At 52.7% G+C, this 16,819-nt stretch overlaps 1 protein-coding gene across 2 annotated transcripts in view; it reads left to right on the forward strand.

The window, feature by feature from the left end:
- Positions 1-16,819, forward strand: part of NCAPG2 (non-SMC condensin II complex subunit G2) — a 48,959-nt gene that overhangs the window by 23,598 nt on the left and 8,542 nt on the right. The window contains exons 13-25 of one of the 2 annotated variants that reach the window (XM_031455831.2): positions 1,480-1,659; positions 2,782-2,934; positions 6,570-6,792; positions 6,936-7,039; positions 8,643-8,816; positions 9,647-9,717; positions 10,626-10,779; positions 10,875-11,048; positions 12,097-12,213; positions 12,295-12,435; positions 12,883-12,982; positions 15,207-15,394; positions 16,255-16,395. In XM_031455831.2, the coding sequence (XP_031311691.2) occupies positions 1,480-1,659; positions 2,782-2,934; positions 6,570-6,792; positions 6,936-7,039; positions 8,643-8,816; positions 9,647-9,717; positions 10,626-10,779; positions 10,875-11,048; positions 12,097-12,213; positions 12,295-12,435; positions 12,883-12,982; positions 15,207-15,394; positions 16,255-16,395 (1,920 nt within the window). The remainder of the gene's footprint in view (positions 1-1,479; positions 1,660-2,781; positions 2,935-6,569; positions 6,793-6,935; positions 7,040-8,642; positions 8,817-9,646; positions 9,718-10,625; positions 10,780-10,874; positions 11,049-12,096; positions 12,214-12,294; positions 12,436-12,882; positions 12,983-15,206; positions 15,395-16,254; positions 16,396-16,819) is intronic. The other variant, XM_064487139.1, reaches the window with a different exon arrangement.

The following is a 16,819-nucleotide window of genomic DNA, read 5'->3' on the forward strand; positions in this document are numbered from 1 at the left end:
CTGTACGTTGTAAGGTGATTACCCAGAATTGTTTCGGAAGGGTAATATTGGAAGTAATTCATAGAAAACAAAACTTACAAAACCTGTGAGTTTCTAAGGTTCTCTTCAGTTTTTCATTTTAATTTTTAATGTCGTTTCCTTGCTATTTGCTTTTCTCAAGTGACCCGTCATCTTCACTTTTCCATCCTTGTCTCTGAACGAAGGGTCGGGGTCGAGAGGCAGCACTTGTGTGAGTGCAGGGCCCATCTGCAGGAGGCTGCTGCCAGCCTGGCCACCTGGGCCTGCTTTTGCATCAGCGCACAGGGCGCCCTCGGGTCCCGTGCAGGGAGCCGGCGGCCTGGGACCCCTGTTGGGGGAAGGGGGTTCCTTTCTGGCTGCCTGGTGCCCTCCTCTTCCTGCTTTCCTGCTGGAGGTTTGGGGTAATTGCCGATCCTTCTGTGCTCCTGGTCTGTTTTGAGAACTCTTTCAGGCAGATCATTCATCCCTGAACGCCCATGTCCACGGAGGCCTGGCCCCAGGTCCCGGCTGGCCCGACCCTGCAGCCTCGCGATGCCCGTCTTGACGCTCCGCCCTCCCTGCGGCCACCCTGTCATTGTGGGCGGATGTCGGGGAGAGCAGAAGCGCTCACTCATCCTACCTCGGCCTTCTCTGGGCTCACTGTGGAGTCAGAACTGTTTTTTGTTCTTAAACTTTGACCTGGAGAGTTTCATGCGTTGAGGCCCATGTGCCTGGCGCTGCTTGCCCCGCCCGTGTGTCTCCGTCCCTGTTTAGAAGCGAGTCTGCGCCATGTGACACTTCTGTAGGTAGTGGAGGTGTCCCTAAAAGATAAGCATGATCCGACCATTGTCACAAGATGACTGGTGATTCCTTCAGGTCGTTTTTTTAGTGGCATTTCAGTGACAGTCTGGGTTTTACAGAACCTGTCCCTGTTTGATGTTAGTATGTTCCTCTGCCCTTTGTGTTTCCTGTAAGCTGGTGGCTAAATTCAGAGCTGAACAGAGTCGTGTTTCTGTGTGGCTTGTTGGTCACGCTAGGTTCTTGGTGGTGGTTGTGAGCTACACCCCGGGGCTGTGTACCGTCTTACCTCTGTGCCAGCACCACTGGCAGCCGCTGCCTGGGTTAATCCATCACACGAAGAATTATTTTGTTTGGTGCATTGCAGCACTTTCGAAGTTGGAGGGTGTTACCCAGGCTGTGTCTCCCAGGACTGGCAGGGTGGGAGGCCCTGCGTGTCCCATGTGTGATCAGGGCCTGCTCAGTGGAGGCCGGCAGACGGGCTGGGCAGATGAGGCACCATGTGCCTGGACTGTCCGCTTGGAACACTCAGCTCTGGAGGTGATGTACTCAGAGGCCCTGAGCCTGTGGGAAACTCTTCAGCTGGCAACATCACGCAGGTGGTGAGGGCTGTTGTGCTGGCGCAGAGACCGGCAAGGAGCAGACACGTGGGATTACTAAGCCTGTTTCCCTCTCTCACTTTAGAGCCTTTTAGAGGACCCTTCCCCGATGGTCCGCTCCACAGGGATCCTGGGTGTCTGTAAAATCACCTCCAAGTACTGGGAGGCGATGCCCGCCGCCATCCTGGTCGACCTCCTCAAGAAGGTCACGGCGGAGCTGGCCTTCGACACGAGCTCCGCTGACGTGCGCTGCTCTGTCTTTAAGGTGAGATGGCAGTTCCACAAGCAGTGCTGTTTGTGGGAGTACAGTCCGGACCACACGCTCCTGCCCCATCAGCACGGCTCTGCTGACGTTCTTGTCGTCTGGCCACAGGGAGCTTTTCAAAAAGATGTCTCCTTGAAATGATACTCGTTTGTAGTGAGTGTGGGGAGTGGGGAAACAGCATTTAGAATAGGAGCTGCTTGTATTTAAAACTTTTTAACGTTATTGTACATTGAAATGGACTTTTTGGTTTAGTGGATGCACTTTAATAAGAACCTTACAGAAGCGTTCTTTCTCCGCTGCCCTGTTTCCACACTTACCAGGACACGTACAGGCTTGTTTCCCCTGCTGCCCCTCCCGCCGTCCCCCACGTGTAATTACTTTGAAGCAAATCCAGGATATTAGGTTTATTTATTTATTTATGTATTTTTATGGAGGTCCTGGGGATTGAACCCAGGACCTTGTGCATGCTAGGTACACACTCTACCACTGAGCTATTACCTGCCCCCCAAATCCAGGATATTATATCAGCACATCTGTAAATATTTCAACATGATCTTTAAAATAGGTCTCTTAAAAATATATCCTTTTTCCTAATAACTGGAGAGAGACAGTGGTGGAGCAGGTCAGCTCTTCAGACGTGGGGGCCGGTCTGAGCTTGGGCCTCTGGTGCGGGCACCGCCGTGCGGAGTGCGGGTCTGACAGGCGTTGGGGTTCTGCGCCCCTCGAAGCAGGAAACCCAGGGATCTGTGGGCTGTTAGGAAACCATACAAGAACCCTGGGGCTCAGCTTTGCGGCCACTCCACTGGGGTCCTCCTGCTCCTTTCAACTCTAAAATCCTTTAAAATTTCACTCAGAGGAAGCACTGAAGAATGATTTTATAACTGCTTCAGCCTTGTTTGAATGAAACAGTGGGTGAACTGATGATCAGGCATTGAAACTACATTAATTCATTCAAAGTGTGCTTCTTCCATGAAACTTTCAGGGGAGCGCTGTTTTCTTGAGGTGTGTTTATTTCACTAGTTTTAGTGAAGATGGAACTGAATGTTTTCTGAACTGAATTTTCTTAACTTTTTCTTGCTAATGTTCTAATTTTGAACTGTTTATCTTTCTCCTTTCTTGTAGTGTCTGCCGATCGTTCTGGACAACAAATTAAGCCACCCATTATTAGAACAGCTTTTGCCAGCAGTGAAATACAGTCTCCATGACAATTCGGAGAAAGTGAGGGTGGCTTTCGCTGACCTGTTGCTGAAGGTGAAGGCTGTGCGGGCTGCCAAGGTACCGTGAACGGGAGCTTTCTAGTAAGGCGTGAAGTAAGGAGGTGTCGTGGTCATCGACAAAAAGGCAGAGCAGTTCTGACCTCGAGGGTTTTGGTGCCACCCTGTGTGCTGACCGATGTCTGGCCCGTTCTACACTTGTTTGTCCTGTCAAATGTCACTTGCTTTGTCGGTGTTTTCCTTGTGAAAGCGGCCCCAGCCCTAAATTTTATTTTTATCATGTGCATAAAAGTTCTCGTTGAAATATTTAAATGCTTGGCACACAATAAGCACTGAAAACACTACTTGAAAAAAATACTGAATATAGATGCGTGCCTCCCCATTCCACAGAAGGAAGGGGGGTCGCTTGCTGGGATGTGCGTTTTGGGGGAGTGCAAATTGCCGAAAGGACACCCTTAACTCTGGTTCTGTTTGGCTTTTGGCTAAAAATGTCACTTATAGGGTTCTTAACTTCATTACTCTGCCCGGGCCCCACTCTCTGCAGAAGCCCTGCGGCGCATCCCGCTGTGCTCTCGGGCCGCACCGCCCAGGCGCTGCCCTCTGTGCTCTCGCAGAGGTGTCGGTGGTTTCGGTCCTTTGTGTTTCCATGTAAAGTGCAGAATCTGCATGTCAGTTTCAACAAAAATGCTGCTGCAGTTTGACTGCATTTGTTGTAACAGCCTTTTGAAGGTGTAGTTCTGAATCTGAAGGTGAAATTTGGCCTCGTGTCTTGTGTGAAGTGTACCTCTGTTTGCAGAGGATGACTGGGGTGACAGCTCGTGAGAAAGTGGAGAGAGCAGTTGTTTTCAGTTTACGGGTCTGTCTAGGAGAAGAGGGGCCAGGTGGGACCTGGAGAAAGGCCTGTGACTGGGGAGTCTGGGGTTCAGGGACGGCAGGAGCAGGGAAGGAAGGCATCATGTTTTCACCAGGGGCTTCTTTCATCTGGTCCTTTGCTTGCAGAAGCAAGAAAGAGAGTGATTTAGCTCAGAGACCTCTGGGAAGGGTGCTGGGCACACGAGCTGAGTTCCCTGGAAAACGCAGGTCAGAGGTTGGCAGGCCTGCGGAGGGCAGCTGTCGGGAGGGGGCTGCTTGGCCCCACCAGGCTGGAATGACAGGCTGCCGGCCGGCACTGGCCGGCACTGGCAGTGCTTGCGTTCCAGTCTCCGCCTGCTGCTGCGAGGGCGGGAGGAGGGCGAGAGCTGTCCTCTGCTTCCTCCCTGAGCCCGGGCAGGGCTGTGCGCAGAGGGACCACGAAGGCCCGGTGTGGATATTTACCGCTGATTAAATAAGAGTGCGTCCTGTGGCCGAGGAGCAGTTAGCAGCTTGGCTAATTAGGCTTCTATTTATAGTTTTCATTGCCAGTGCTAGCAATTTCAAGTTGCTTGCTGTTCGTTTCGAAATTCTACATTTTTCGTATTTTATAGCTAAGATTTAGGCCAAATCAACAGCTACTAATGTTGAAACTTCATAATTAAAAAGAAAAAAATCTTTGGGTTTCTTTTATTTTTTTCTTCTTTGGATTTCTTGATATGCAATTATTCTTAACATTGGAAATGAAACACCAGTTAGCAATGTGTTTATATTCTTGTCTGCTGTTGATATCAATCTGTGGGTAATATGTTTGGATAAAATAAAACCTCAGGTAATTGAAACAAAAGAAATCAGAACCCTGAACTAATCAGAGCCGTTCTGCATTTTATTTTAGAAAAAGTGTTATCAAAGAAGAACAGGCTAATGTTGAGGGGGTTTCTCGAAAGGCAGCCTTGCGGGAAGAGTCCGTTGCGAGAACCGCCCCTGGGCCTTGGCGCTTGGTGAAGGTGCCGACCACTGTTCCCTTTCAGGACGGTTGGGCCTCCGTGAGGGCTCCGGAGCCAGCCTTTTCCACGTGGAAGACCTCTTTTCAGTGCTGCCCTGTGGCTGGGCCGCTGTGCTGACCTGGATGTTTCCTGGGTGTGTTTGTCTCGGGCAGGTTTGAGCTCCGTGAGGTCTTGAGGCCTGGAAGCCCCCCGTGAGCGCCGCCTCCGTTTCCCTCTCGGGATCTGTGTTGCTGGGCGGCCCCAGTGGATGTGCAGCTGAGGGCGTGGCTGCAGGCCTGCTCTGACCTACTCGCTTGGGGAGGAGTGGTGACATGCTGAGGGGCTGTGGCCGGCTCGGGAGCTGGAGGGGTCTCCGCACCCCTCCCTCCGTGTCTGCTCCCATCCGCCCCGGTGCTGAAGCGGTGCAGCCGAGCAGAGCCATGGTCTCAGATCCCAGGCATGGCCGAATGGAGACATGAGCCTTTCAGGAAATGTTTGTCACCCACAGCTGCGCTGGGTGCTGCCTGGGTTCCACTCGGCGTGCTCACACTCGCAGCCCACCTGGATGGCTGGCATGGGCAGGAGGGGGCCGGGCAGAGGGCAGAGCGGGCTGGTGCTCGTGTTTCTCCACCAGACTCTGGCGCGGGGTCTCATCTCACCTCCAGGCCTCAGCCGGCGGTGCTGGAGGAGTTGGCTTCTCCCTGGAAACACCTGCCTCGGGGGGCTCTTGCTGTTGGAAGCTGGGGCTCTGTTTGCATCCCCAGTGGGAGAGTGTGCGTGATAGAAGTGTTTGCTGTGAGGTTTGGGGTTAGTTACTGAGAAATACCAGGAAGTGTGTGGGTGGAGGTGTCCCAGGAATGTCTGGGGGAACGGTGGTAGTGTCAGATGCTCAGATGTCCCCTCCCGGCGGAGGCAGAGTGTGTCTGTCAGGATTTGCAGCACAAGGTCCTTGTGACCTGGGCATGGAAGGCTGAATGCGGGTGGGCTGTGCGCAGGTGGGAGTGAGGATGGGGCTGGGGGAGGTGGGGGATGACATGTTGTGTGAGGCTTGAAGCGACATGAAGATGCCTCAGTGCTGATGAGAAAGAGCCCGAAGGCTCTGGCCAAGGGTTGGTCGCTAGGGCCAGGGCCTGGAGGGACCCACGCCAGTGGTGCCGTCCCCTCGGACAGATGAGGGCCGTGTTGAGTGTATTTGTACAAGTGACGGAGACATGGTTTGAATGCTTCACCATTAAAATATGTTTTCTTACTGTTATTCTGGGTCATTTTCCCTTTGTCTTGAATTTCTTGTTGAGAAGTTTGGCCCTTTCCTGTGGGCGTGGCCAGCTCTGACGCTTCTGAGCTGAGGGGCGGCAGGACAACGGCGGGCAGCAGCTGTCAGGTGGCCAGAGGAGGCCTGAGGCGGAGAGGGTGGGAGGGTGACCAGGCGTGCGCCCGGTGCTCAGGGCTGAGGCCTCTGTGTCCAAGTGGAAACGAGGCGCTCGCCTGAGCTTCCTTCCTGTGCCAAATCTGCTGTAAGTGTTTAAATTCACTTTTCATAGTAATGGACCAAAAATTGCGGTGTTCTAGGAAATTTAAAATTATGAGACTGATGGCTGTCCTTTGAGAGTCCGCTGTACGTCGAGCGTGGTTCTAAGGGATTACAATTAAGCCCCAGCAGCCTCGTGCTGAGTGCTTTTAAAATACGGGTTTATTCTGATTTCTCTTCACAAGAGGCGCAGATTCTGGTATAGTCATTTGAAATGAACTTCCTTGAGTACAGAAATTAGTTTCTTTTTTATTAGGCTCTGGGAGTGTTGCTTAAAATGTTTTCAAGGTTGCAGGAGGGATTGATTGTCTCCTTCTCGTGCTTCGCACACAGTTCTGGAAAATCTGCCCCATGGAGCACATCCTGGTCCGGCTGGAGTCGGACTCCCTGCCCGTCTGCCGGCGCCTGGTGAGCCTCATCTTCAGTTCCTTCCTGCCCGTGAACCAGCCCGAGGAGGTGTGGTGTGAGCGCTGCGTGGCGCTGCTCCAGATGAACCACGCGGCCGCCCGGAGGTTCTACCAGCACGCGCACGAGCACACGGCCTGCACCAACATAGGTACCGCCCGCCCGCGGGACTACGTGCCAGGGCACTTCCTGCCCAGTTCCCTCCAGCTGTTGGGGGTTATAATTTCACTGTGAGAGAGAAGCTCTTATTGAAGAAACACATAGATCAGTTACTGTTTGTCCTACACATTGTAGCCAAGCTGATTCATGTGATTCGCCACTGCTTGAACGCCTGCATCCGGAGGGCACTGCGAGAGAGCGGGGAGGACGAGGAGGAGAGGGAGAAGGAGAACGCCAGCGTGAGTGGGGCGGGGCGGCGGGGGTAGGGACGGGCTGGGCACGGGGACCGGAGGGGGCGGGGACGTGTTGCGGGGAGGGACGCGTGGGCACGGGGACCGGAGGGGACGGACGGGGACGGGGCGGGACGGGAGCTTCTCCCCCGGAGCTTGTGAGACAGGACAGCAAGTCAGAGTGGTGTCACTTGCACAGGCTGTTGCTTTAGCCAAATTCTTACTTTCCATTTGTTCCTTTAGTACTGGTACTTCAACTAATTATTTTGAAGGATCATAAATAATTTTTGGGGAAGAATTCCCATGTGTCCTTCTCTGAGTAGGGTTAAATACAGAGGAGAAGTTACTATTGGTGACACCATTTTTCCAATTTTTCACTTTAAGCTTCTCTATTTTCATTTGACTTGGGGATAGCACCCTTGGATTGGGTCTGGGTGTTACCGTATTTTACAGTTAGATGGGCGCCAGTGCCCTCAGATTCTACTGGAAACATCTTGGGGTTGAATTTCTGGGAATTAGCTTTATTTAGAATGATCTTTCAAACATAACTTATCAAAGGGACTGTTTAACTGCTATTTCTTCAGAATCCAAAGTGACTAATACATCAAAAAAAGAATATTTAAGATTTAGATACGTATTACTTATAAGCAGTATCTTAAGCTTATGAGCTAACTCTCAGGCTTGTATACCTCTAAAGTAGAAATCTGGGGTAGTCTTTGGTGTCCAGCCACATAGATTAGGAAATGGCCTTTCAAAGAAAATAACAAAAGACAGTTTGCCCTCTTGCTGAAACCTGGTGCTGCGTGCTGGCCGCACAGAGAAGCTCCTGCGCTGGTCTGGCCACCTGGGATGGGGTCTGCGAGTGTGTGCGTGTGTGTGTGTGCGTGTGCACACACGTGCTCCTGTCCACTCAGCATCTCCTTCCTGCTCTGACCGGGCTAGAGCGCACGTGTGGTCTAAAGCACACGTTCAGAACGTAACGGTGGCTGCTGCTCACTGCCAGCGTCAGCTTGGAAGGTGTAAGTAGGTTTGTCATTACAGAGCAAACCGAAGAGGTCCGTGGCTGAGTGGGAGCTGGCGCCGTCAGGCAGGCTCCAGAGCCAGGGGCTCTGACTGCCGGCCCCGGGGGCTGGCGGCCGCTGGCCGAGGCCCACCCCAGTGTGGTCCGCCGAGCTGTGTGTGTCTGAGTCGCGGCAGTGACCACATTCAAGGACACAGCCCTCCTCCCTCAGTCTTCTCACATTGAGGACTTGTGAGACTGACATCTTCTGACACAGCAGAAAGTATAGTAAAAAAGCCTGCTTTTCAACTGTGTTACATCCTTAAAGAGTCATTTATACGTTTTAATCTGTAGAGGATTTTTAATTCATATAAACTGCTTATTGAAAGGACAGAGGGTAAATTTAGAATTTATTTCCTGGGTGGGCTTTTCAAAACAGATTGACCTTTAGTGATGGAGATGCTCAAGTAAAGTCGTTCACGGCGTGAAAGTAGCCCTGCGTCCTGTGCGTTTCTGCTCTGGGTCTGGAGTTGAGATGTGCTTTTAAACAAGGTGCTCTCCTAACAGTCGTCCTGAGTTGACTCTTCCGCAACGCGGTCGTTGTTGCCTCAGGCCCTGGACCAGACACTGTCCGTGAGCGACGCGGGGTGCATGGCGGGCCTGTTGGAGGTCGTGGTGATCCTCTGGAGAAGCATTCACCGGAGCTGGAAGAGTAACACGGAGGCTGAAGTGTACACTGTCAGCAAGTTTGCCGCCATGCTGCCCGAGTACCTGAAAGTGTTCAAGGTGAGCCTGGCCGTGCTGCTGCGGGCGTGCTACAGTCACGCTTGTGCAGAGTCCGCCTGCGGGGCCTGAGCCAGCTCGCACCTTGTGGGGCGGCCGGCCTCTCGCCCCTCACGGGGGTCCCAGCACCCAGAGACGTGTCCCGGGTGAGCACCCAGTTGCTCTGTCTCTGATGGCCTGTGATGCTGTTTTGGAGTCTGGTTTGAGTGCGCCGGCGCGCTCACCGCTGCCTCCATCTGAGTGGCTTTCCTCCCGCGGCTCCTCCAGCAGCCCCGCACCACTTTGTAGACACAGAAGCCGAGGCTCAGAGACAGCCCTTTCCAATGTGCGGGACCCTGGACTGGGGTTGGCAGGTTCTCCCTAAGATGCGCTGTTTTCCTAGAGGGATTCTGATTATCTTATTCAGGAGTTTTTCTCTGACTTAGTTTCATTCTCTTGAGTTTTATATTCAGGACACCACGTGCATAGAGTTTTTTTTCCCCCTTTCATCATTACTGTTTTTAAAATAGGAGTCAGTGCCTTGATGCAAGAGAATGTCTGTTCTAGTTACTGCCGTAGCCCCAGGATCTGCTCATACACAGCAGGTGCTCAGTAAATATTTGCACAAATTAGTGTATCACACAAGGCAGTAAATGTCCTATAAAGCCCTGGGCATACGCAGCAAACCTGACACTTACCTGGGGTTTAAGTTTTCCCCTTGCATATTGAGAAGGTGGCTCAGTTCCTACGGAGCAACTTTGAAAAATGGGCTCTTGGGAAGTCACTAGGGCCCTGGGAGTGCCTGAGTGCCTGATGGTCATGTTCCCTTCTGTTTCGTCTCTTCATGCCTTCAGGATGACCGCTGCAAGACCGCCTTGTCCATGCTGGCGTCCCTGATGCCAGCCTCGGCCGTGCCCACCTTCAGGTGCCCTCCCCATGTCCTGCACGTGCTGGTATCACCCTCAGCAGACGGCCCACGACCCTCAAGTGCTCGGTGCTGCCGCCCTCCCACCTCCACCGCTGTGGCGGGGAGGACAGCAGATGCGGTTTCCAGGGCTCCAGGGTTGCTGAGGGACACGGGAAGAGATGGGGAACTGAAACCACCGCTCAGCTTCAGAGTCTGCGGCCATCCAGCCCAGAGCAGCAGCACGCGTGGTTCTGGGCACACGAGCGTGGCTCTGGGTTGGATGAGCTGTGTGGGCAGGATGCACGTGGACTTGGGCCTGGCGTGGAGAGGGGCATGTGAAGTGTCTTGTAGTGCTTCTCTGCACTGACGATGTCATACCAGTGTTGAGGGCAGACGGGGCTAGTGAGATGCATTGTTGAAGTTAATGTCCCCCAGAACCTTTAAAATGACATAGGTGGCCTGCTTTTGTGGCTGCATCGTGTTTTTTATTAGATAGTGTTGCTCTAGAGTGTTGGTTATTCCCTCAGTAACAATGGCTTGTTTTTATTCATATTTATGAAAAAATAAATGTTTTGATGCTAAAAAAAAATAATTCCCCCCAAATTAGGGATCTTTAGAGTCTGACGGAGGCAACACAGAAACAAAAGGCTGGGGTTTTCATGAGCCTGGCGTGTCCTCTAGCTCATGTCGGGGCTGCGTGGGCTTGGCTGCCGGCAGTGCTGCAGATTCAGCATTTTGTGCAAGCTCATCCCACGTGGCGATCATGGGAAATGGTGCATTTGTTCCCGTGGTGCAGCGTGTCTGGGGGACCTGAGACAGGCTTACGTGCCTTCAGTTTTTAGCATCTTCATTTTCCCTAGCTTATAGAAAAGCGAGAACTTGCTATTGAAATATCAGATGTGATCGCACGTCTTTGGCATTTGCAGCTGTGGTGTGATTTCCACATTAAGAAACCAGGAGGAGGGAGCGGCCGACAGGAGCCACTGCGTTTTGTTGGACTGCCTCTGCTCCTGGGGGCAGGTGGGGCACGTGCTGGAGTTAATTGTGGACTGGCTGCCAGAAGAACAGCCTGCGAGCAAGGTACCCTGGGCCATGCTTGCAGCGTTTGTGGGGCGCGGTGTGTGAGGGCCTGCGCCGCCTGGGGTGTGCATTGTAATTATTCTCTGGACTCTTAGAGTAACTCGACGTCCAGGCGGAGGGTGCGGCTCCAGGACCCACGGCCCGTCAAGCCCGAGCTGGCGCTCGTCTACCTGGAGTACCTGCTGACCCACCCCAAGAACCGGGGCTGCCTGCTCTCCGTCACCCGCAGGAAGCTGAACCGTCTCCTCAGGGCTCTTGAGACGTCAAAGGTATCTTTGTAGAACAGACCCAGACGCCCTGGAAGTTGAGTGATGAAGTAAGATCTGAATTTCCCGTGTTTATAGAGTAAAATTTTCACCTGGGGGCAGCATGGGGGCTGGTTGAAAATTTCCAGGCCTGGTCTTTCTGCCAAGTCGCATCCAGCCCTGGGTGCAGGGGAGTCAGGCTCGGCGGGTAGCCTGCGGTCAGGACGCATGCGTCCACAGGGGACTGCCTGCCCCGCCCCCACCCCTCCTGCTCTGCTCCTGCTCGTGGACTTGGCGCACTAGCTTCCCCTCCGAGTCCTGGGCAGGCTTTTCTGGGAGTCTTTGGGTTGCGTGTCCGTGAATTCACCACCTCCTGCAGGGCCAGCCCTTGGGCAAAGCCTGTTAGGCTGCCTGGTCTCAGCTCTGCTGGAGGCAGAGGCTCCCTGCACCAGCCCCAGGCATGGTGGGAGGAGGGGTCTGCTGGAGGCTCAGCCGTCCAAGTAGGGGTGGATGCAGCCGTGGGCTAGCCTGGGCCCTGCTGGGCGCTGTCTCACCTTCCAGGAGTGGGCAGGTGGGCAGGGCTGGGATTTTGCCTGTGGCGGGGCCTGGGCTGCACTGATGCAGAGAGGTGGGCGGCCTGTGGGTTCTGGGGATTGGGGGGTGGTGCCCCCAGCTGGCTTTCCTGGCCAGGGTGCCAGTGGGATCACACCTGCTGAAGGCCGCTGTTCCCCATCCTGCTCTGTGCCAACCGGGCACCGCTCCTATTAGGGTGGGCGCTGAGGGGCCGCAGGCGAGCTGGGGCGCCTCACCCCCGTGCCAGGAGAGAGCTGTTCCTGGGCTGCCCTCCTCTCTTCTGCTGGTCTGTCCTGACTGCTGTCTCACTCAGATTTGCCAGAATTTACCCTGACGGCTCCTGAAGCAGCACCTGTTCAGAGCTGCTCTCTCTCGCCCCTTCGAGGGGAGGGTCTGTGGGGGGAGAGATGGGGACGCACGGTTCCCCTCCCCGGGCACAGCTGTGTCCTGGCACTGGCTTCTCAGTTGGAACCTGCCCTGCAGATTTCCTGTTTTACAGGTGGATCTGGAATCGATTTTGCGGTCACCAGGTGGGAGCCCTCACAACCTGAGTGAAGGAACTGCCCTGCGCGCCTTCAGCCTCCACTGTCGGCTGAGTGTCCACCTCCAGCACAAGGTGCGTCCACAGCTGTGGCAGCGCGGGGGCGTGTCGGCGAAGGGGCTCCGCCTCTAACTCTCTTCTGTTGTTGTTGGACAGTTCTGCTCAGACGGAAAAGTTTGCCTGTCTACTCTGGAAGACACTGGGGTTTGGTTAGAAAGCAAAGTTTTATCTTCTATCCAAGATCAAGAAGAAGAGTACCTGAAGCCTCGCAGGGTCGTTTACCAGCAGATCATCCAGGTCAGACGCCTGAAGGCGCGCAGTCCTCCCGCTTTGTCGAGCTGTGATGTGCTTCTGGGTTTCAGTTTCTGATCTGAAGTTGTAACTTCAGACAATACGGCTGCTCTTCTGAGACACTCACAGTGGCATCTGGATATCTAGAGTTTATTTTCATGCGAAGCATGAACTGCATAATTTTAATGTAATTTTACAATTGCATATAATAGGCATTCAGTAATGTTTGTGAAATTACGTAAAGTGTTATTCTGGGTTTCTTATGCAAACTAAAATGAGAACTAATGTATCTTTATGAGAATTCCTTTATGAAACATCTTTGTAAACATCTGCCCTACGAGGTAACCAGCAGCACCTCAGGTGGTAGACATTCACCAGGCTGGATGCGTCCCTTTTCCTCCTCGCCGTGGCCTTTGTTGTGAAGTCACATCAGCATGCCTGTCTCCCCCACAGACCTACCTGACTGTGTGCAAGGATGCTGTTATGGTCGGCCTCGGGGACTGCAAGTTTCAGCTGCAGCTTTTACAACGGAGCCTTGGGATCATGCAAACAGGTATACTTCCTTCATTAAAGGACTAGCTGAGAGCAGGTAGTAATCAGAACCGGTCCATCTCTCCTTCCCTCACTTTGCTGGCCAGGACTCACTTTCAAGTGACAGGTATGTAACGCAAACTGGCTTACACCCAGAAGGGAAGTGGTCACTCCAGAATGCAGCTGAGTCCCACACGTAACCACATGTAAGAGTCCAAGTTCACAGAAACGCAGATACTTTTGCTGTAATGTAACACGTGTGTTTCGAAAAGCACCACGCATTCTGCAAAATCATTTGTGGGAAAAGGTGCCTTGGGGCAGACGATGAGGTGGTGCCGTGTGACAGTACACCGAGAAGTACTAACCCTTGCAAAAAGAATCAACACAATTAAAGAGGAAGGTGAAGTTCCTAATACAAATATTACAGGGCATGATGGACCTCATCTTAGGAAGGTGAAGGGAGAGTGTGGAGGCCACGGCCCCCCGTGCAGAGCTGGGGACCTGCCTGGACAGAGCATTTGTCCATTGGGGCCAGAAGCGACCAGGTCCATGGTGTCCTCTGACTGCTGCTTGTGCACAGACGCTGGTCCCTGAGGCCCTCCCTGCTGGGGCCACCACCCCGGCTGAGCCACCGGGCGCCCTGACCACTCTAGAGAAGCAGGCGCTTCCAGCGTGAGGGTTTCCAGTTCCCACAGCTGTGAATTCTTCTCAACCACTGACCGTGTGAACACACGTTGCCTGAATATAGTGCATGACTTCCAGCCTTTCAGATTTCTGTCCATAAGTAAAGACACTAGTTAAGGGCAAGGCTCTTCGGCTGCACGGTGACCTTGAGGGTGGACAGAGAGGACAGGCCCTTTGTCTTCAGCCCCGTGGTCTTCTGCACGTTGGCTCCGCGGGGCTGGCCCCTTACTGGCTGTTCACTGTAGGGACTTATGTATGTGGAGAATATGTACCCCTTTGCCTTCTTCGAGATTAATTTCTTGAAAGTTTCTGTTACGTTTGCAAAGATTCTCCCAATTCTTTCATCCTGGCAGTGCCATTCACCTGTTGAGGGCTAAACGCGACTGGAACATGACCATTTATTGTACTTACTTTAGCAGATAAATGTGAATTTGGGGTCAGTCTCTTGTCTCTGTTTCAAGCAGAGCTTTCTGTGTCATTCTAGTCTCTTTCATAAATGAGGGCCATGTGAGGCTTGGTCCCTGTATAAGATAGAAGAGGCCACACTGCTTTGTCACCTGGATAATAATCTTTTTTTTTTTTTTAACATTTTTTATTGAGTTACAGTCATTTTACAATGTTATGTCAAATTCCAGTGAAGAGCATAATTTTTCAGTCATACATGAACATATATATATTCATTGTCACATGTTTTTCTGCTATGAGCTACCATAAGATCTTGTGTATATTTCCCTGTGCTATACAGTATAATCTTGTTTATCTATTCTACATTTTGAAATCCCAGTCTGTCCCTTCCCACCCCCTGCCCCCTTGGCAACCACAAGTTTGTAGATAATAATCTTTTATGAGGAACGTTATTTCTGTGCTTTTCCATATGACAAGTTTTTAAAAAAAGTGTGAGTGTAGTTTGTATAGCATACATTTTTAAATGTATATAAGCATCATGGATCCTGCCCAGTCAGAGGGAGGCACCCATGCACACAGGCCTGAAGGTGTGAGCAGCGTGTGGTCCAGTGTGGGACTCGGACACCCGGGACGCTCCCAGGGCTTGCAGGGACAGTGCTGCTGGCTCTGTTCGTGGCTCAGCCCACAGGCTGGCCTGGAGCGAGACAAAAAGGAGAGCTGAAGGTGTCCAGGAGGAACTGTAGGACTGAGTTCACACACTGGAACATTGCACCATATCAGCGCCACACAAGAAAGGAGAGAAAGACACCATAAACCACACAGTGTTGGAGGGGTAGCAGAGCTGGCCTTGGAGATACCAAGTATGTTTAGAAAGCTCTTGGGCCACCCATCTCAGACCTGACACGTGAGAAGATAAGGTGTCCGGGGAAGGACACTGTCCCCGGGCAGAGGTCCTGAGCGCCTCAGCTGAGTGCGCTGCTGCTTGATATTCACAAAGGGCAGCTTGCGGGGGTGGTTCATGCTGATCTGATCAGCCTGGTGCTGGCTCACCCTGGCCCCGTTAAGTCACATGACATGCATGTGTTAAGTGAGAAAAGTGAAATGGTTTCAACTGAACTGTGAGATTAGGTAACAGTTTTTTCCAATTTTCTTTGCAGTGAAGGGGTTCTTTTATGTTTCGTTGCTCCTTGGCATTCTGAAAGAGGTCACTGGAAATTCCTTGATGCAGAAAACAGACTCAGAGGAAGAAGTCGCGTGGCTGTTCGATATGGTTCAGAAGGTGTTTCAGAAGATGCTGGAATGTATGGCCCGGAGCTTCAGGAAGCAACCAGAAGAAGGCTTGCGGGTGCGGGCGCCTCCCCAGGGCGAGGTCATCAGAACACCTGCTGGCTGGGTGTGCAGAGCAAGGCCAGATCTGCTCCCACGCTGGCCGTGGCCCTGCAGGTGCCGCCAGGCGCCGGGTGAGGTTCAGCGCAGGTAGGAGGGCTTGCCTGGAGCCAGCCTTCTCCAGAGGGCAGCGCTCAGAGACAGTCCCTCTGCTCTGCTCGTGGGCCGGGAACCCACCCAGACTGTCAGTGCTGGAGCAGGTGGTCCCGGGGTGAGGCCAGTGGCCAGCAGCAGGGCGCTCACCTGCCCAGAGAACTCACTGTGGGAGGCTTGCAGGGGTCACCTTCATTAGTGAAGGTTTAAGAGACGCTTAAACGGGAGGATGTTATGAACTGTGGAAACTCAGTTTTATGCTGTTTTTAGCTGATGGAGGTCGGTGAAGGCTGTGGGCTTGTTTTCCATAGCTTAGTTCATATCCAACTTAATTTGAAATATTCCTGTTTTTGATGAGTTGGTTCAAGTGTCTGGGACTGGTTTATGAAATTTGTGTCCAAATCTGTTCTCACCATGGGCAGCAGCCCTGTTCAGAACACATGGTCCCAGAGTTGACATCTCCCTTAATGCCAGTGATGCTTCCTCTTCCCTTTCTTCCTGCTGTTTTCTTTATTAATATTATTGAAACTCCCATTTTGGGGGCGTTTTCTTTGCTTTGGGGAAAGAAGGTCTAGAGGTGGTCCCTGTGGGCTTTCTCACCCAGTGCCGGCAGCAGCAGAGAGGAGGACGCGTGTGAGGGTGGGCAGACGGCCTGGCACCTGGCTCGGGGGAGGGCAGTGGTTTTCCGGGCACTAAAAATGACTGATGTGCTTGTGCTTTTTGTAGCTGCTTTATTCTGTTCAGACACCTCTGCATGAGTTCATCACCTCAGTCCAGTCTTGGCACATGGACACGCCCGTTCACCGCGGTGTGTTCTCCACTCTGATTGCCGCGTCTGTGGTCGAGATGAGTCACCGGCTGCGAAAGGTGAAGTGCGCTGGTCCTGAAACTGCTGTTTCGCTTTGACCTCTCAGGAGCACGTTTTTATCTTTTCCCAAGTATTTTATGGGAACTCCCATTTAGTGGGAGGTGTGCTTGTCCACAGCCGCCGCACAGCCTCATCGCTGGTTTGCGTGGTCGCGTCACGTGGCCACTGGGAGCTACGGGGTGGAGGGATGCTGTCGAACACGTCCTTCGCTGTGAGCTGTTCGGTTGCCGTGCTTGGAGACTTAAGTGATTTGATACATTTCTTAAGCCCCCTTCTCCTGGAAGGCGAAGGAAGCCGTAGTCGTGGTGAGCAGCGTGCTCGTGGGCTGCACTTTTGGGAGGTCACGCCGTTGCCTCACTGTAGCATAAGCCTTGCTTTTCTGAGTTTTCTTTTATGTTTAAGCATAGGCAGTGTGAGCTCGTG

Source organism: Camelus dromedarius, chromosome 7 (assembly GCF_036321535.1).
Source record: "Camelus dromedarius isolate mCamDro1 chromosome 7, mCamDro1.pat, whole genome shotgun sequence".
NCBI lineage: Eukaryota > Metazoa > Chordata > Mammalia > Artiodactyla > Camelidae > Camelus > Camelus dromedarius.